Source organism: Crocuta crocuta, unplaced genomic scaffold (assembly GCF_008692635.1).
Source record: "Crocuta crocuta isolate KB4526 unplaced genomic scaffold, BGI_CrCroc_1.0 scaffold127, whole genome shotgun sequence".
NCBI classification, from domain to species: domain Eukaryota; kingdom Metazoa; phylum Chordata; class Mammalia; order Carnivora; family Hyaenidae; genus Crocuta; species Crocuta crocuta.
The window spans coordinates 11,912,784-11,932,689 of NW_027532008.1; the positions used below are offsets into that span (position 1 = coordinate 11,912,784).

At 51.9% G+C, this 19,906-nt stretch overlaps 1 protein-coding gene and 1 pseudogene across 10 annotated transcripts in view; both read right to left on the reverse strand.

Moving 5' to 3' along the window:
• Positions 1 to 19,906, reverse strand: part of FHAD1 (forkhead associated phosphopeptide binding domain 1) — a 122,820-nt gene that overhangs the window by 57,101 nt on the left and 45,813 nt on the right. For all 10 annotated transcript variants that reach the window (XR_013337999.1, XM_077775811.1, XM_077775810.1 and 7 more), the window contains exons 5-10: positions 18,763 to 18,996; positions 14,780 to 14,903; positions 10,320 to 10,450; positions 7,264 to 7,353; positions 6,133 to 6,237; positions 2,312 to 2,419 (exon numbers count right to left, since the gene is read on the reverse strand). Coding sequence is in view for 9 of the 10 variants with exons in the window: in XM_077775811.1 (XP_077631937.1) it covers positions 2,312 to 2,419; positions 6,133 to 6,237; positions 7,264 to 7,353; positions 10,320 to 10,450; positions 14,780 to 14,903; positions 18,763 to 18,996 (792 nt within the window). In the remaining variant the exon portion in view is untranslated. The remainder of the gene's footprint in view (positions 1 to 2,311; positions 2,420 to 6,132; positions 6,238 to 7,263; positions 7,354 to 10,319; positions 10,451 to 14,779; positions 14,904 to 18,762; positions 18,997 to 19,906) is intronic.
• LOC144241066 (large ribosomal subunit protein eL19 pseudogene) lies at positions 11,900 to 12,807 on the reverse strand (annotated as a pseudogene).

The following is a 19,906-nucleotide window of genomic DNA, read 5'->3' on the forward strand; positions in this document are numbered from 1 at the left end:
ACTCTTGGTTTCTGCTCAGGTCATGATCTCACGGTTTGTGGGTTTGAGCCCCTGCATCGGGCTCTGCGCTGACAGCTCAGGGCCTGCTTGGGATTCTCTGTCCCCCTCGCTCTCTGCCCCTCCCTGCTCGCTCTCTCAAAACTAACTAAATAAACAACAACACAAGAGTCAAAGAGTCCTAATATGCACAAGTTTACTATATACTGTGGATTCTGGGAACCCAGTAGGGGGATGATGAGTCCTCTAAGGACATCCCTGTAATCACCCGGCCCAAAGCTGATGGGGGGGTGTCCTGGGGCACCCCAGGCCATCCTCCGGATCCACGGCCGGGTGAGGGCCCTAGCTAGCCCAGGAAGAGGCTCAGCAGAGCACAGCTCCGGGTGGGCGGGTAGGTCCTCCTGGATGACGGGCTCAGTCCTGGAGCTGGGGAGGGCGGGAGTCTCAGCCAGGAAGCAGAGCCATGGAAATAAGGGGGTGGGGTGGGAAGGGGGCACAGAGAGGGCTCACGCTCTGTCTTTTGAGTCCAGACCTGGAGGGATCTCAATGTCTCTGAGGGCCCTCCTGATGACTTCTCCCCAGAGCCTCATCCCGGACCTTGGTACCTGGGCAAGTGACAAAGACCACGCCTTTGAACCCGGTGTGTGCTGGGGGCAACCAGGTGCAGAAAAGATGCACAAAAGGAGGCTCCGACTGGGAGGCTCTCTGTCCTTGCTAAGTGTTGGCACCTCGCAGGGATGGCACTGGGGCGACATTTGTAGAAGGGTACGATCTGCCCCTCAGCCAGCATCCTTATGAAGCCTGCATGTGCCTGACAAGGCGCAGTCACGCCACCCGGTGAAGGCTCGGCAGGGCTTTGGGGGCTGAGCCGTGGGAGACGGAGGCCTCCTTCCTGGCTTGTGCTCCTTAACTGCTTTTGATAGTTCACAGGCCCTTCTGAGAATCCGGTGGGCGACCCGGTGAGCCCTCCTTTCCAGAAGCACACACACACACACACACACACACGCATGCACACATATATGCACACACATGCACAACTCATTCCTGGGCTCCCTGGAGGCGTGCTGGCCAGGAGAGAGCCTCTTGAGGAGAAGTTCAGGGCCAGCTGCCCCCCTTGGAGGGCCATATTCTGGAGGGTCAGTGCCCCATCCTGACTTCCCGTTTGCTGTCCCTTAGCCTTCGGTGAAGCCTCGTCTGCATCTCTGGCCCTCACATCTGTGCCCTGTGTAAGAGGAAGGGCCACTGGGCCATCTGGGGCCAGAGGATTAGAGAAGTGGCATCACCAGTGTCTGCCCACCTGCCTGCCCAGGGACTTCCTCATCGAGCATGCGCTTTGACATTCTGGGGTGTTCCTTTATTTCCTTAAGGACACCCACTATGACATCTGCTGGGGGCCCAGAGGAAGAACAATGATGGTAGATGTCAGGGCAAAACAAATGTGAGGAAAAAAGGATTAGAAACACCACAGAAGGGGCACCTGGGTGGCTCAGTCGGTTAAGCGTCCGACTTCAGCTCAGGTCATGATCTCACGGTTCGTGGGTTCGAGCCCCGCGTTGGGCTCTGTGCTGACAGCTCAGAGCCTGGAGCCTGCTTTGGATTCTGTGTCTCCTTCTCTCTCTGCTCCTTCCCCACCCCCCCACTCATGCTCTGCCTCTCTCTCTCTCTCTCTCAAAAATAAACATTAAAAAAAGAAAGAAAGAAAAAAGACAAACACCATGGGATCAAGGGTGCCTGGGTGCCTTAGTCGGTTAAGCGTCCGACTTTCGCTCGGGTCACGATCTCGCAGTTCGTGGGTTCGAGCCCCGCGTCGGGCTCTGTGCTGACTGCCAGCTCAGAGCCTGGAGCCTGTTTCAGAGTCTGTCACTCCCTCTCTCTCTGACCCTCCCCTGCTCACGCTGTCTCTCTCTCTCTCTCTCCTAGAAATAAATAAAGCATTAAAAAAAAAATTAAAAAAAAAAAAAAAGGAAAAAAGAGAAACACCATGGGATCAAGAGGCTTAAACTCTTCCCAAGAGGGAGCCGTGTGGCCGGGTGTTTGGGGCAGGCGTGCAGCCGGGATGGGCCGCCCGGGGCTCAGACGGTGGCCAGCTGTTTGTGTGGGCAGCACCCCAGCAGGAGAAGCCTGCTGGCCGTGCCCACTGGGGTGCAGAAGCCACACACGGCTTCTCCTCGGGGTCAGGAGGGAGACCTCCGCCAAGGCCGATGTCCTCCTCACTCCTCCCCACCAGCTGCCTGGGTGCAGAGGACCCATGGGGAGCGGGGGGTGTGTGTGTGTGTGTGGAGGGGCGCTGCAGGGGGCTCTAGAGCTTGCCTACCTGACCTACTGCCCTTTCCAAATTGACTTTAATGAGGTTCTCTCTGTTCCCCATTTCTTGCAGCTGGAGCAATTTCCTTCTGGAATCCTCCTGAAGCTTCTCTTCAACCTGAAATGATGATGAAAGCATGTGCTCGCTGCTAATGTGATCATAATGCACTCCGGGGAAATTCCTCAAGGAGGTCTAATGGCCCTGGGGGGGGAATGTCCGGGGGGGGGGCTGCAACCCAGGTGGCGGGGTCACAGGCACACACAGGGCAGAGGCAGGCTCACAGGAACTGCCCCCCCTCCAGGGGAAAGGGTGGAGCTCGGCCTGGGGTGGCTTCAATCCCTGCTGGGTCCCCAGCAAGTGGTGTGACCGCTGCCACCAGTGTCCTCATCTGCCAAATGGGGATGATGATCCTAGTACGCCCCGTAGGGTTCTTACAGGGATTCAAAACGTTTAGAGTCGTGCCAGAACTTCTTGAGGACGCTATAAATGTACCAGGCGTTGTAATCTGTAGTCGACAGGAATGTCCACCAAGTGGCTTCATCTTAATGTCGCTAGTAACTGCCCCATGGTGGGTAGGTGGTAGATGTTATTATTAGGCTAATCATCATTAACTATTTGTGATTACTACTCTTAGCGCTCACCAGTGGAAAACTGGGGAGCTTTAGGGGCTTGCTAAACAACGTCTTTTAAGAATCACAGCCTGAAAGGAAGGAGTTTGAAGCAGGGAAACTTGCCCATTCATTTCCCACTGTTGGGATCATAGTCAAGGCGAGGGGAGCTTTCAGGTGCGCGATGCTTCCCTCTGCTGGCTGTTATGGGACACTGCAGTGGCGCATTTCTGGAAGCACCTGTTGAGCCTCGGGCTCTGGTGCTGCTGAGCAACGAAACAAACGCCCCTAAATAGACGTGAGGGTGTGGTGCTGAACCGGCTTCGTGAGCTGCTTCTTGGTGGGGCTGAAGGGGGAAGTCACAGGCATAACGAAAGACGTGGAAGAGCCCTGGAGAGCTTTGCTCTGAGCGGTGCAGCAGAGCCCGCAAGTAGCGATGGTGCTTTGGAAAGGCCATCCAACCCCTCGGGGTCTTAGCTTCCTCCCTGTGCATTCCCCCACATCTAAACATGCCCTGACCTCAACTTCAGCAGACTTTGTCACATGCTCTGAAAGCCAAGTCCAGCCCAGAGGACTCTGCCCTCCTCTGGGCTCCCCATCCAATGGCTGTCAGCCCCGGTCCCTACCCCACCCTCGGGTCATCCTCTGCTGCACCTGCTCCGTCTCTCACACCCAGCGATCTCCAAGCCTGTGCCTAGGTCTCCTCTCCAGGCACTGAGGACTCTGGGCCCTGATAAGTGGCCTCCTTCCTCTCATTTCTTTCCTTCCAGCACATTCTTCAGGTGCCATGAGAGTGACCAAACTGTGGAGCAGTGCCGTCTGACGGAACTTTCTGTGAAATGCTCTGTGTCTGAATAGCATGGTAGCCACATCTGGCTATCGGACACTTGAAATGTGGCTGGTGTGACCAAGGAACTGACTTTGGAGTTTTACGTAATTTTGATTTATTTCAGCGTGAACCGTCGCATGTGGCCAGTGGCTTTGCCACGGTGACCGGAGTCAGACAAGCCTGGCCCCCACCATCTGGCCATGGTCACCTTTCTAGTGACCAGGCGCCTCGATTCCCTCCTCCGCACCATGGATAGGATAAATGTTTGAGAGATGGAATGTTTGGCATGATGCCCAGTACACGAGGGATGATAGCTATTGTTCCCATTGGTGTTATTGGCCACAATGTAATCACACCAGTTCCCTGTTCAGAAGCCATTAGTGGCTCCCCGCTGCCTGTGTGGTACATCACAGACTAATGCAAAACACCCAGCCAACGCTTCGAGAGGCCCACGTGAACTCCAAACTAGGTAAATAAAAATGAATCCACATTGAAATATATCAGAATACAGCTGCAAAAACTCAAGGGAAAAGAAAAAGTTCAGAGCAGCCAGAGAAAATAGATTACATAAAGTCACCATAGTTACACCTCTTTTTTATTTAAGTTTATTTATTTAAGAGAGAGCAAGAGAGCACGAGCATGTGGGGGGAAGAGAGAGGGAGAGACAGGATCCCAAGCAGGCTCGATGCCATCGGCATAGAGCCCGACATGGGGCCTGAACTCACGAACTGGGAGATCGTGACCTGAGCCAAGATCAAGAGTCCTACACTTAACTGACTGGGCCACCCAGGGGCCCCTAGGCTTCTAAATGACTTCTAAATAGAAACAAGAGACACTCAAATGGTCATTGACCTAATGCTATCTGTAATGCTCTGAAGAATGTCATTGCCAATGTATAATTTGATAGTCGGTCAAAATGTGTTTTAAGAATGAGGGTTAAATATTCATTTCCAAAGATATGTGGTGTGTGTGTGTGTGTGTGTGTGTGTGTGTGTGTGTGTGTGTGTGAAAATCTGGGAGAATTTGTCATCAGCATGGCCACGTCGAAGGAAAACACTAAAAGATGTTCTTCAAACAGAAGAACGATGATCCCAGATGGATGATCAGAGATGCAGAAAAGATGGCAGAAAAGATAATGTGTGGGTATGAACACTGACTATACAGAAATACTGGTAAGGTCTTCTGGGGTTTAAAAGATAGGGAATAGTTTAGAAATGGTTAACAATAGCATAAAAATCTGGGGGGGGGCGGTGAGCGAAGTTAGTGTTCTAAAGTCACTGCTGTATCAAGGAGAAGGGCATAGTTATCAACTAAGGTTGGATCTTGGTAAGTCAAGAATGCAGATTATAGTCGTTAGGCTGACCACTCAAAGAACAGTTAAAGAGTGAAAAACTTAATTAATATTGGATTTTGGTAAGTCAAGGCTAAATGCTGTTGTCTTGCTATGGCTAACAGAGAAGCAAAAGAAGAAAGATTTTCCAGGATAATAGAGAGAAAAATGGAATGACAGGAAACCACTGACTCAAAAAAGGGCAAGAAAGGAAGAAAAGGGAACGTCGCTTAGATCATACAGGTGGCCATGGGCAGGAAGATAGATTTAAACCCCAAGAAGCCAGCAACTATGTCATAGATAAATGGGCTAAAAGCAATGGTTGTCAAAGTGGGTTTTATAAAGATGATATGCTATTTAGAAGAGAGAGGTCTAAAACTTAAAGATTGACAGAAAAAGTAGGAGCAAGATATGCTATAAAAATTCTAACCAAAGAAAAGCCAGTGTAGCTGCCAGTGTTATATTGATGACAAAGTGGACTTTAAGAGGAAAACACTACTAGAGACGAGGAGGGACATTTTACGATGAGCAAAGTGGTTTTTTTTTTTCCCACTGAGAAGTATTAAAATTTTAAATTTATATGAACCTAGTAACACAACCTCAAAATACACAAAGCAAAAGCTGGCAATACTAAAAGTAGAATACACAAATCCACAATCATGAGATTAAAAAAATATATACCTCTTCAATGACTGATAGAACACACGGCGAAAACCATCAAAATGAACATTTAAGCTTGAACAACGTCAAAGGCAAACTTGATCGAATGGATCCGTTCTCTTCTGGATAAATTGTACAAGTAAGTGTGGAAGTCAGTCTACAAGTGGTTACACACGGGAGCACTGGAGTCAGACAGATCTGGGTTCGAGTTCTGAGTAGTACACCTACTTTATCCGTGTGAACTCGGGGAACGTCCTTTGCCTCTGTGAGCTTCAGTTTCTCAACTGTCAAGTGGGGTTAATACCAGTATCGACCGCATGGGGTCACTGTGAGATGAATGGAGATGATGCGCTCGGAGAGCCTGGCCCAGAGCAGTCCCTGGGCCACCCCGTCTTTGTCTTACCTTGCTCTTTTCTCGCAGCGTTTTAGAGATCATGTTCTGCTCAGCAGTACTCTTCTTCAGCTCTTCTCTGAGCTTCCTCATTTCTTTGTCCATGTCTTGGATTTGCTGAAAGAGTTTCAACAACAGGAGGTCGGCTTCCCTAATGGGCTGAATATTCTGAATCTCTGTAGCTCATTTCATTGGGTTCATTAAGGCAGAAACCTAATCTGGTATTAGCTGGGAAAATTCTACATCGGTGGGGCCAAGTAGATGTTTTCTTTCAATTGATATATGGGTAACTGGGTAAAGGAAAATGATTAGTTTCTTGTGAAAATCAGCATGGACCCTGGATTAAACAGTCCAAGATATCCATCAGCTCATTAGAAGCTCTTCTCCTGGGGTATATTTTCGAGATCAATCTAAATAAGGACTGCTGGGATGACACAATGGACACAGTTTGGAAGGACAGAACAATGACATTTTTCTTTTTTTCCCACTGGAGGCAGAAAGTAGCCACGTTCCTAACACAGAAAAGTGCACGTCTCCTGGCGTCTAAGGCGCTGTATTTCCCAATGAATGGAAACATGCAAGAGCATTCGGCTGGCACAGGAATGAACGTTTTCATTTCAGTGCTCGTGTTTTCATTGTTTTTTATTTCCAAAGTTGTCGTCTATATAAGACAAACGATACCTCTCCTTTTTGTTTTGTTTTTATGAATTGGTGTAAAATTGATGTATTCCAGTAAAAATACTTCAGGGAGAATTTCGTGTTAATAACGGTGCCCGTGCCTGTGATAAATGAAGACAGCGGAACAGGACGGTTTGGGCGCCACAGAGCCGGGGGCAGGGGCCAGAGAGTGTGTCCCCAGCCCCCGCCCAGCCCCAGGGCGAACACGGTGAGGCGGCCAGAGCCCACTGCCCAGAGCATGCTGGGAGAGTGTGTGCCCCTCACATTTCCACCCACCTCTTCTTTGGGGCTGGAGGGTCAAAGCATTTCAAAGAATTAGGAGACTATGTTAACAAACCATCATTCAAGTCCCAGAGCTGGTGCTATCTCAAGGGGCCAAGGAACCCCCCCCAACCCCCCCAGCCCCCTGAAGGTCAAAGTCTAGCCTCTCTGGGGACACCCGGGAGCAAGGAGCTTCAAACTCACAATTTTGCAAAGTTTTAACTCTTTCCCTTGGGCTTCCTGGTGCTCCTTCTGAGACTCTTCCTTTCTTAGCTCTTCTTTCAGCATGTGGCACTACAGAGAGAAAGGGCAACAGGCCACGGGGCTGTCTGGGGGCCCACAGTCCCCGCATCTGCCCCTAAGAACAGTTCCTGCTGTGTGGCCCAATCACATCCCCAGATTCCAAGAGAGGGAAGCCTTTTGTGTCGGATGGATGCACGGAGCCCCGTAGGGGTTCCTAGTTCACGCTCTCGTGAGTTCTGGGGATAAAGTGTCTAAGTTCTTCTTCTTTTTAAAAAAAATTTAAAAAATGTTTATTTTTGAGAGAGCAAGAGAGAGAGAGAGACAAACATGAGTGGAAGAAAGGCAGAGAGAGGGAGACAGAGAACCTGAAGCAGGCTTCACGCTCAGTGCAAAGCCCGACGTGGGGCTCGAACCCACAAACCGTGAGATCATGACCTGAGCTGAAGTCAGACGCTCGACCGATTGAGCCACCCAGGCGCCCCTGAATTCTTCTTTTAAGAGTCAGCAATCTGCACCACAGGACCGAGCCGGCTTTGCAGAGCCCGGGTACTAAGGATGGAGGGACTAGGTGTGTTTTCCTTTGTGACCAGCCAAAAGTGGCTTTTGGAAACACATGGAGGGGCTCCCTATGTGAACCCGGACGGCTCTCAGAGCTTCTGCCAGTTACATCTCAGAGACACATCTGCCCCAGATCTGTCCCGGCCGAGGAAGTGTAAAGCAACAGCTTCTCTGGAGTGCAGCTGGGAAACACACAGTAAGAGCACAAAGATGCCTCCTTCTGACCCAGAAATTCCCACGTTCATAGCGTCTCTTAAGGGTGATGATTAGAAATCAACAAATCTGTAGGTTCAGGATATTTTTCACAGTATTGATAGCAACAGAGAAAAAAAAAAGCATAAAAAAAGAAAAGAAAAGATGCAACCCATGTTTAAGAACAGATCGCTTTATTACATTGTGCACATCCAGAAAAATGTTACCTAACTTTCAGGACCGATGAAATATTTTGTAGCTTTTAGGACCCATGATAGAAGGGGCGCCCGGATGGCTTAGTCAGTTAAGTGTCCGACTTCAGCTCAGGTCATGATCTCGCGGTTCGTGGGTTCGAGCCCCGCGTCGGGCTCTGTGCTGACTGCCAGCTCAGAGCCTGGAGCCTGTTTCAGAGTCTGTCACTCCCTCTCTCTCTGACCCTCCCCTGCTCACGCTGTCTCTCTCTCTCTCCTAGAAATAAATAAAACATTAAAAAAAAAAAAAGGACCCATGATAGAAGCTTTTATTTATTAACATGGGAAAATACTAAGTATTTAAAATTTAAAAAATTGTGTACAGTATAAAATTTTAAATATTCATTTACTTATATGGAGACAAGACTGGAAGAATATAAATTAAAATATCAGTGTGGATTTCTTACATATTTCCTTTTTAAAAAAATATGTTTAATGGTTATTTATTTTTCAGAGAGAGACAGAACATGAGCGGGGGAGGAGCAGAGAGAGAGGGAGACACAGCATCTGAAGCAGGCTCCAGGCTCTGAGCCGTCAGCACAGAGGCTGATGTGGGGCTCAATCTCACGGACTGCGATGCGAGATCGTGACCTGAGCCTAGTCGGACACTCACCGACTGAGCCCCACACACCCCCCAATGTGGATTTCTAAAGGTAGCATTTTCTTTCTTATCTCTTTAATTTTGCTTTTCAATGTCATCTATTTATTTTCCTAAAATTAACACACATGACAAAGGGAACGAGAAAAAGGAAAGACAGGCATCCTGGATGCTCACGAGAGCCTCCCCCTTGGTGGCCGGAAGCCTGTGTGCTAACGGATGGCCCAGGCCAGCGGAGAAGTACCTCATCCCAAGGGCAATGAGTGAGGGGAAAGGGGGAGAAAAATAATCCAAGTGTACTTCAGGAAGGAGAACAGTCAAACAGGTGCTGCTTTTCCATATTTCTTCCACCTGGAGTCAGCTCTGTACCCTGCGCCCCTCCACAACCCGCACGCACGCACGCGCCCCCCCAAAGCCGTGACCTCCTGTGTCTAGGGCGTCAGTCTGCCTGGGAGAAAGGACCACGCAGGGCTCGCCAGGCGGCTGCCAGGCGCAGAGGCAGAAGAGCACAACTGAAATCAGCCTCCACTTCTCAGAAAATGCCTCTGTTATCCCCATTTCACAGATGTGAAAACGGAGACCCAATAAGTTACCATAAAAGAAAGCTCAGGGATTGGAGCTCGGTCTGTCCGACACCAGAGCTCACACTCTGCCTTTTCTCAGTTCCGAACTGAGTATTGTGCTCAGCACCAGATGTTACTTCATGTGCCTTTTCTTTGGGACTTCAAGATCTGTCTCCCCACCCCCGTCACCGCAGACAGAGCTGCCTGACCAGACGGCCACTGTGGCTCTTTGAGCCGTCACCTGAGATGACAGCTATTCGGCTTTACCTCGACTCCTCGAGACAGACAAACCATACAAATACTGAGAAGCCTTTCTGGGGGCGCCTGGGTGGCTCAGCCAGTTGACCCTCCGACTCTTGATTTCCGCTCAGGTCCTGGTCTCATGGTTTTGAGCTCGAGCCCCGCATTGGGCTCTGTGCTGACAACCTGGAGCCTGCTTGGGACTCTCTCTCTCCCTCTCTCTCTGCCCCTCCCCTGCTCGTGCTCTCTCTTTCAAAAATAAATAAACTTTAAAAAAAAAAAAAAAAGGAAGCTTATGCTACAGGATCAGGAGCCTAAGGTCAGGATGAAAAGAAACACTTGCAGAGTCGAAGTTACATTTAAAAAGGCCCTTAACTTTCAGGGAAGCTGACCCCTGCCTCTTGCGTTTCTAGGTGTGCCTTTCATGTTGGGGGCCACCTGGCAGTTGGGACTCCGTGTCCTCCGTATGCCCTTGGCCACCAGCCTCTTCTCACAGTGGTGGGAGAGGAGGGGGTAGCAATTGAAGCTGGGGTCCCGGTTTAATGGGATGAGTCAGGGACTCAGCTGTTTGCTTGGGGGGGGGGCCACCATATGGCGAGGGCGACCGGCACTCACTCTGGAGTTGAGGACTTCAAGCTGATGGTCCTTGTCTTTGTTCTCACTTTTTAGTTGGTTCACCTCCTGTGTGAGTTGCTGAATTTGCTCATCCCTTGTTAACATTTCTTTTTGCAAAGATGACACCATCCCTGTGGAACAAATGCAAAGACTCGCAGAGGTCAAGGAGGAGGTAAGGGTTACTGTCGCCGCAGCTGTGAGCCAACTTGTGGCCGAGCCCCTTGCAAGCCCCAGCCACTCCTGGCGCCCGTCTACACCCGAGGAGGGTGTGTCCAGGCTCCCAGAGCTGGGACGGGGATGACGCTGACGTGGGCTGAACAGCGCTTGTTTCTGACCTCAGTGAGAACAGCAAGTCGGCGAGTGCTGCCGGGAGAAGAAAGCCTTGTGAGGCCCCTGTGGGCTCGGGTTCGGCAGGAGAGGCCACACCGCGGGCCTGGGGAACAGAGGCCCAGCCCAGGGGAGGACAGGAGTTTTTCACCAGAGCTGTAAAAAGGCTTGAGGCAGAAGGAGGCGGTCAGTGGGGTGGCGGGATTCACACTCACCTGAGTTTGGAAGTGTTTCTACCACTTATGAGCTCAGCGTTCTTGAACCTGTTATTTTACTTACAATCTTTCATTGTATCTTCCCCACAGAGTGAGTATAAGGGTCAAAGGCATATAGAGAACACAGGAGAATGGCCAATCCCAGCGTTTGTTACGTGGCACCTCTTATCTTTCGTGATAGCCGCTCCTAAAGTGGCCCCGCGACCCCTGCCTCCCAGAGCCATGCCCCTGCACGGCACCCTCCCCCACGGGTAGGGCTGCCGTGTTTACCCAGTATGATGTTGTGGAAAAGATGGTCATAACAGACTCTGCAGCTTCCCCTCTGCTCTGTGGATCCCTCACCTAGTGGGGAAGCCAACCGCCATGTTGTGAGGACACTCAAGCCGCCAAGGGAGAGGCCTGTGGTGTGGGGAACAGAGGCTTCCAGCTTATGGCGACGCGGGTGAGCCCTTCTGGAGGCGGATCTGCCAGCTCCCATTGGGGCTTTAGATGATGGGACTGTTGCCCCAGACAATATCTTGGCTGCATCTCGCGGGAGACCCTGGGAACCAAGTCACCCCCAATTCCGGAGCCCCGGAAGCTGGATGAGACACTAAACAGTGGTGGTTGTTTGGGTCGCTAAATTTTGGGATCGGTGGTTATGTGGTAGTAGGTACCTAATACATGATTGTACTCTCATACTGACGACAAGTGGGAAGAAGTGGGGACTGGATTATCTCACATGGTTCTTTTCTTGAAAGGACGTTACGCCCGATTTTGTTAGAAGGTATCCGTCAAGAAGGTACGTGAAATAAAGAACAGTATGTTCCAGAATTTCATTTAAACAATAGACTGTCACAGGACACGGTTAAGTTACTTTGGAACAGGTCGACCCCTTTGGGACCTGCCTTCACGCTTTGTGAGGCGGGACCACAGCTTTCGTCCAGAACTTTTTTTTTTTTTTTGGTAGATAAAGGTTTGTGATGAAGGTCTGTTTCATCAAATAACTGATCTGTGTTGCTGCCAAAGCCACTCTGTACAGACAACAGAGAGGGGCTTTTATTTCTCAGTCTCTTCCTCTTCCTCCCTGGACAGAGTCGTGGTTTCCTCCTTGGCCTGGAGACGCTCTTCATGGCGCTCGCGAGTTTCCGGTGTCAGACCTGCGGGCATAGCCTGGCCAGCCAGAAGCTCCTTGCAAGCCCTGTCTCCCTCCAGCTTGCGCACGTGCTCCCTGAGAACCCGCTCGTGTTTGGACACTGTCACCCTTCACATCCAGGCACAGGCTGTGATACGTGTGTGGCGGGCAATCTTCTGAGCAGCCGGCGTACAATTCTCACCCTCATCCAGGTCACCTTCTCGGGCACTCGAGCATGGGCAGTACTCTTCCTCTTATCAACGCCCGTGCGCCTGCCCTTCCGGCGGAGCAAAGCGTTTCCCCAGCATCGAGCCCACTTCCGGACGGTCAGCCCATCTTTGGTCCGTTTCTGGGTCTGCGGATGGGAGTTGGCACTGGGGGTTTCAGGCGTCTCACTGGGATCCCGCCGGCCCTTCTCTCTGCCACAGCGGAGACATGGAGGCAAGCCTCTTCTCCAGCCTGAGCACGCTCGTGGCTGCGGCCGTAGCCCGGAAAGAAAAGCGAGGCAACACCTTTGTGAGTCTCTACCAGGTACCCTGTGTGTTGGGAGGCCTCTCCATGCTGGATGCCGGGACAGTGAGCCACTCCTGGCCTGTGGGAGCTTCGAGGTTGTTCTCTCTGCACCTCTTGAGCCTTCCTTCCCTGCCCACGTGTGCGCGCTGCTCAGTACTCAGCCGGAGACCGGCCAGGGATGCTCTGACGGCCACCGGGCGCTCGCTCTCTGCGCAGCCTCTCCTCTCGGGCTCTCTGCCCGGCAGACTGTAGCTGTGTTCGCATCTCCAATGCCACCCTCGCAGCTTGGGGGCCCACCGGCCTTGGATCTCTGCCCCATGCTGTGGTCTGGGGCCCCTGCAGGCAGTAGGCTGGGTGACCATCTGCTTGTCCCCTCTCTCCTGGATCGCTGGCATGTGGAAGTGGGTGTTTAGAATGTATATTTTTCCTTTTGGGGTTGCTTCAGGCAGGAGAGCCCATCCAGGGCCTGCTACCCCATCTGCCCTGCACATTTTCCTTGCCTCTCTCTCTGCAGAAGCAGGCGCCCTGACGGCCTGGGCTGGCCTGGTCCCTGAGCCCCTGCTGACCCACGGTGGACACCATGAGCCCGTCTGTTATAAGTCCCACACACCCGCCTTGGTGCTTCTCAAACTGGGATGTGTGCACACCTGGACCTCACTGAAGCGCAGATTCCCGTCCAGGAGGTGTGGACTGAGCGGAAACTCTGTGGGGCTCACGAGGGCCCGGGGCGTGCTGATGTGGCTGGTCTGGGGACCACACCTCCTGGGGGTCCAGCCCGCCACCCCTCCCAGGGTCACCCCAGCCCGGGTCTGTCTAGTCCCTGAGTGGAGGAAGTGGCGTCCGACACAGGCCTGAAGCATGGATGAGATCTGACAGGCAGGTGCCGGGGAGGGAGATGAGGGCCCAGCGTGTCATGTTCCCGGAGCCCAGAGCAGCGCCCGGCCCACAGGAAGTGCTCAGCAAACGTCTGTGGACATTATCGATTAGGGAGGAGCATGAACAGGCTCGGGCAGGTGGCAGGGTAGGGGTGGTAGGCTGCAGAGGGAGACAGAGGAAAAGCCGGGGGTCAGGCTGCCCCGGTGCGTCCACGCCAGCTCACAGAGAGAGATGGTGGGTCACCAGTGGCTCAGCGCTGTGCTTGGCTTTGACAGCTACAGGCACTTTCCTGCTGTGCGCCGGGCACTCTGAGAGCATGTGTCCAATCCAGGCTCACTGCCCGCTCCCCCCTCACCTGCCTCACTCCCTCCCCTCCTCCTCTGTTCATGGCCCCTCCCTCTTGGGTCCCTAGGCACTGTGACTTCTCCATAAAAACCCCGGTGGTTTCCCATCACCCTTAGAATAAAACCCAGACTCCTCCCCAGTATCTACCTCCCCGCCCCCAACTCCCTCTCTGACCCTGCTTTCCTCCCCACCACCCCCCTGTTCATTACACTCCAGCCACATTCGTCTTCAGCTCCTCCCACATGGCCACAGGCCCTTTGCACTTGTGATCTCTCTGCCAGGAACATTTCCGTCTGGCTTCCTGACTGCTCTCCCTTTTCACCTCTTCAAAGACCTGCCCTGGCCTACCCACTGAGCTATTCGCCCTCTGCTTCAGCCCCCTGAGCGCTTTGCTGCCACACAGCCCAGTTTTCTCTAAAATGGGCTCATTCCTTTACCTACTTTTAGAGTCTCTCATCCACTCCCAAGTGTGAACCCTGTGAGTATAGGGATGCTGTGCTCAGGGCTCTCTCCCCCCAGTGCCTAGAACAGGGCCTGACACCTAGCAGGTGCTCTCTCAACAGGCTGCACGAATGGGGGGGCCCGGCTAAGAAACAGCTGTCCCCTGGACGGTGTGGTGGCTCCCACCCCGAGGTCTTTAGTGGAGCCGCCTCTGTTGGCCAAGTAGAAAATGTTTTCACTCGGGCCCGAGTGCACCGGCGTGAAATGGGTGAGACGATGGTGAGCCCTCTCTGTCTGCACTCAGGCTCGCATCGGAGGCGAGCTGGCTCCCGGAGCTGCCGAGCCACCCCGTGTCCTGTGTTCTCTCAGCGAGGCCAGCGCTCGGCAGACAGAGCTAAGAGACGCCCTTCGCTCGAATATTCACCAGGCCCTGCCCCAGAAACCGGACGGCAAAACCCCTCCCTCGAGGGCGTACTCGAACTCACTGACGCAGGCCCCTGCGAAGGTGTCTGAGGCTGCACCCCAGACCAGTGGGCAGCAGCTCGGTGGTGGGTGGGTGAGGTCTGCTGTGGCCTGGGAAGGGCGGGGGGAGGGCAGCAGCCGTCGGGCCCAAGTCGGAGGGAGCTCACCTGAGGTGACCGCATTGTCCTTCCTCAGGTTCTCGCCCTCGTTTTTCAGGGATGTGATTTCCGAGTTCCTCTCAGACAGGGCCTGGCACAGCACCTGGTTGTAGCCGTTCTGCAGCGCACTGATCTGTGGGAGGAGGCAGCACACAGTCAGAGGGGCGCGTGCCCCATCTACCGGCTATGCGGGCACGTCTCCACAGCTGGACAGCAGATTTGGATTGATCTTTGGTGGGGCGCAGGGGAAGCCACGCTTTTTAGTTTTAACAGGAGAGGGCCTGTTCCTTCAGGGACCACCATGGCCCATGTAAGCAAAGCAGGAAGCTTATCTCTGTGCCCAGAAAATGGGTCAGGAGCAGCCGTCCTCGGAGATACCCGGTCCCTAATGCACCTTCCGACCACCTCTGGACTCTCAGCCATAAGCAGGCCAGCTGCTGGCTCCGGACCATCCGGCGCTGACCGGATGCAGAGCAAAGTCCACGAGAGGGAGGCAGGTTATGAAATTAATTCCCTTGAGAGATAATAACAGTAGCTTGTATCTCATAGAACACTCCGGAGCTCGCAAAGCCTTTTCACAGGTGACGCTTCGACAGCTCCTCACAGCATCGTGAAAGCTGAGGTTCCCATTAATGCTCCCATTTTGCAAGTGAGCAAACTGAGTCTCACAGAGGTGAGGTCACCCGCTTGGGATCCCGTGGGTAGGCAGAGGCGGGGTTATGATTCACCTAGTCTCTAGGTGCCCCGTTCTAGCTCTTTCCACCTTGCCGGATGGCTCTAGGAACCAGCATTATAAGCTGGAGGCTGTAAAGCACAGCATGGCCTCGGGAGTCGGACTGTGACCTTCGATGAGCACTTAGAGGCTGATGAACCCAGAGTGGATACCGGGGTCTGTCTCCCGGTTTCATCCCGCAAGTGGGGTCATGGTAGCCCCGATCGCATAGGACTGTTACAGGTATTTTAATAAGGTAGTGTTTGGACGAGAGCTCAGATCATGCCTCGCACGCGGTGTACGGGTGGGAGCCGTGATTGATTACCCTCTGAACTCACTACCCAGGTGCGTTTTAGCTGCGGCTTCTCAAGTCTGTCTGGGGGAAGGTAGGTTGGTAATGTTTTTGTGTGCATTTGTAAGCCCTGCCGGGAGTCACTTCAACACTGGCGTGACTGTTCCTAGGAGGAAGTACGGGGTCCCTGTGAACACTTTATCCTGTTGGAGGTGAAGCAGAAAAAATGATGGGTAGGGCGCGCTCGGGCAATGCGAGTGAGGGAGCAGAGGGTCTTGCCACCAGGTGGCACTCCTGGTCCTTGTTCTGTCCCTGAGACCCATGTCATCATGACCCGGGAAGAATTAACAGAAGCCTCAAGGCTTCACAAGTTTTCTGGCTCATTTCATGCACCATCATTATTCAGGTTCTATGACAATTCGGGCAGTTACACTTACCTTTTCCCCGGGTATCGGAGACGCTGGGGAGGGAGCATTTGCTAGAAGGTGGTGGGGACACATGACTGTCCCCGCCCTCCCTAAGGCTATACTTCTGCATGTTTGTGCTTCTGAAACTTTGAGTGAAAACATTTCTTTTGCCTCGTACTGTTCTCGGGGCGGGGTGGGGGGGGGGCATGTAACTATCCCATAAAAGGTATTTGGAATAATTTTTAAGACTGTTTTCCTAGCTCTCCTCAGCTCCATGCTTTTATTTGGACGACATGAGAGGCACAGCACAAAGAGACTAACTTTCCAGAAGGGATGGGAAGCCATCTGCCCGCCTGCCCAAAGATGCTGGTGCTCCTGCTTCTGACAGGTATAAAAGAATTAAACTGTGCACCTGAGTTTTAGGATTTCAGATTTCGAGAAAATTCCATCTCCAAACGTCTTTGTATTCTGTACCAAAATAAGTATCCATATTGTCTACAACGGGCACGCAGCCCAAGAAGTTTCAAGTCTGCTCTACTGTGTAATCAGATGGGCACTGAGTCCTAAGAAAGCTAATAGTGTTCGGAGCATAGCTTCGAGAGAATAATTTGCCTGCTAATGAGCACAGGCGTTCAAGGGCACCCAGAGGCAAGCAATTCCTGGTGATTGCAGTGGATGGGAGACCTTTCCGAGCAGGTCATGATGCACACACTTTCGGGGGGACCAGGGAGCACCTATAAAGCAATTAGAACAAGAAACCGACCTGCCCCTGTGGCTTCTACTTCTGGCCGAATGTTCTTCAGGTGGTAGAGCATTTCCGAAACTACAATGTGAGCGGACAGAACTTGATTTGGGTTCCAACCCACCGCAAGCCTCCAGTTCAGATACGGCTTGTTACAAAATACTCTCTTTCAGTTACCAGTAAAGATCAAGGGGTGGGGTCAGGGGAGGCGACAGTATGATGGACCGGTGTAATTATTCTAGATATTTTCCTTGTGAAAAATTTGTTTCCAGGTATCACCAGCCACTTTCAACATATTCAGAGATAGGAGAGGATTACACGATGTTATCTGCCAAACGTATTTGACTAAAAAAAAATTATGCGGGAATTATTGACCCTTGTCCGTGGACCTGGACAAGACATTCCACCTGTACTCAGGAAATCTCTGAAATGGGAGAAACTGAAAGGGATATTACTCTGTCCAGCAGCAAAATTGGGTTTAGGATAAAAAAACAAAAAAGATGCTCATTAAAGAGCCAGCTACCTGTGAAGGTAGCTGTCAAGCAGTAATTCCTCTAGGATCTGCTCCTTTCATTGTTTTTCCTAAGACACATCTGAGAAGAGTCATTTGTCCATTTAAGTACATTTAAATAGATTTGTTTGCTTATTTATTTTGGATCCCTCTCGGGAGCATGACCGAGGGAAGGCAAAGATCATACCTGCCTCATTCTCTGCCAAATTCCCCGAGCCCAGAAGAGGGCAGGGCACAAGGCAGTCACCCAACAAATCTCACGTGAATGAATGGACGGATGGATGACTGATGGAATGAATGAACGAGCAGACGTGGTCCTATCAGAGCTCTAGGAGGTAACTGGCCCCCTCTCTACCCTCATGGAGCTTACAGTCTCCTGGGAGGACCTCCTAGGTCCCCACGCATGACCTCAGTCCTTTTCTAGGGCACCATTTGTAGGGTCGAGGCCACGCACCTTGAATCGGTTAGAGAGGGAAAGGCAGTGAAAAGGAGGCAGAGAAAAGAAGCCCCATGTCTGACTCGCTTTAGGCAACATTATGTGCCGAGGCCACACTCCATCAGTGGCCAGTTTTTCTTTTTTAGATCAACTTTGTAGATATATATGTACAAGGTCAATGGCCAAGTTTAAACCAGCCAAAGAAATCGGAGGGGTGGATCTAGCTTGTCTCAGGAGAAAAGGATGGGACTATCCTGGTTAGTGCAGAAATTCTGGGTGCAGAATTTTTGTTTGAGGCAATTCCCTGTACGTGGGCCGGCAAATGCCTTCAGGGCTGGGCGAAGGCTTCGGTGTTAGGAGGACTGGGGGTTCCTCTTCCTCCTCTCTAGCTGCCTGCGCACAGCTCTTTCTGGCTCCAGCCGGGCGGATGTGAGAGAGCCAGTCACTGCGGCGAAAGAGCTAGGTAGAAACAGGAAGTGCAGTGAAAGCGTGAGGTCCCCCCAGGAGGCAGACCTGCATATGGCATGCACAGCCCCCTCTCACTTGCTGTGCAGACGGAACACATCCCTGAGCCTGCCTCAGTCTCCTCATCTGTAGAATGGCACATGTCAAGGGACGGTGAGATTTAAACAAGCCGGTGCATCTACGGCACTTGTGCCCGGTGCTTGGATGCAGTAGGTGCTTCACAAAGTTAACAGGGTTCTACGAGGCTCTGAGCACCAGGCCCCTGGCTCCTGGGATTTGCACCCGTACCCGCCACGCTACGCGGACCACCCCTTCTGCGTCTACCTGCACAGCATCCCTGGTTCTTCCCCTTCTCCCCCCGGTTCTACCCAGGAGCTGCCGTCCTGTATGACTCTGAGGCCTTCGCCAACCTGTCCCTGAGTCCTACCTGGCTTTTCAAGCTCTGGATCTCTCTCTGTTTGGCATTGATGTCTTCATCCAGAGCCTGGAACTTGTGCGAGACGCCCCTCTCCTGCCGGGGGGAGGTTTGGCCCGACAGCCTCTGACTCAGGCTGGCCAGTTCATTCTGCAGGTTCGCTATCACAGCGTCTTTGTATTTGGATTCAAGTTCAAAATCCGAGAGACGGCTGATTTCTTTCCCCAGCAGCAGAATGATTTCATCCTGGGTGGGGGCCAGACAGGGAGATTACTAGGCGTGGGTCCGGCTGAGCCCATTTAAACATAGGTAGGAAAAACCATGAGTGTAATTCTTTTGGGAAGGTGAGGGCAGGCTTTCAAAGTTACCCTCATCACTCGGAAAACCTCACAGAGACAAGAGTTCGGTGAAAAACGATACACTTGTATACAGACTCCTGTAATAGATGTTTATCCCTCACAGGCACTGAAAATTTCCCTTCTCGTAAGATCATACTTTCCTGTTGAGAACAGCCACCCCACACGGGAGCTTTTGTTGCTGGGGAGTTTATTTATAATATTTTTGTTTATAATTGTCAGCTTAGCGCAGTGGGGACCTAGGAAAGGTCGTTAGGAAAACGACATTCTATTTGACCACACGCTGCCTCTAAGGAATTAGGGCTATTTTTTAACTTAAAAAATTGAATACATTCTCAAATATTTCGTCTCCCCCTCCTCCCTCTGGTACTTCCTGCCTCTTTGCATTCTTCACGTGAAAATGTACTCCGGGTAACCGAGTCTGTAAAGTAAATGAGACAGGAGTGGTGATTTATCTGTGCGGGCTCGTGTAAACTTCGGGTCGGGGGAAGAACAATTGCTGGCCGACTTTACCCACAGGTGTCATTGACCCAGTTCGCCACATCTCCAAAAGAAAAGGCTGCAGCCAAAGAATTTGTTAGGCTTTTTCCCCAAAGGAAAAGTATCCCCCAAACTTCTCACCGGAAGTCATCAAGACAGGGCCAGCACATCGGAAAACCAAGAACCCAGGTGGATTTGCAAATGCAAATAGTCCCTGCTCTCCCAGCAATTTGCCATCGGTTGGAAGGAGGTAAATGGATTGTGGGTAGACCGGCTCATTTCCTGGGGAACTGCCCGATCAGCCTCATGACCCTCAAGCG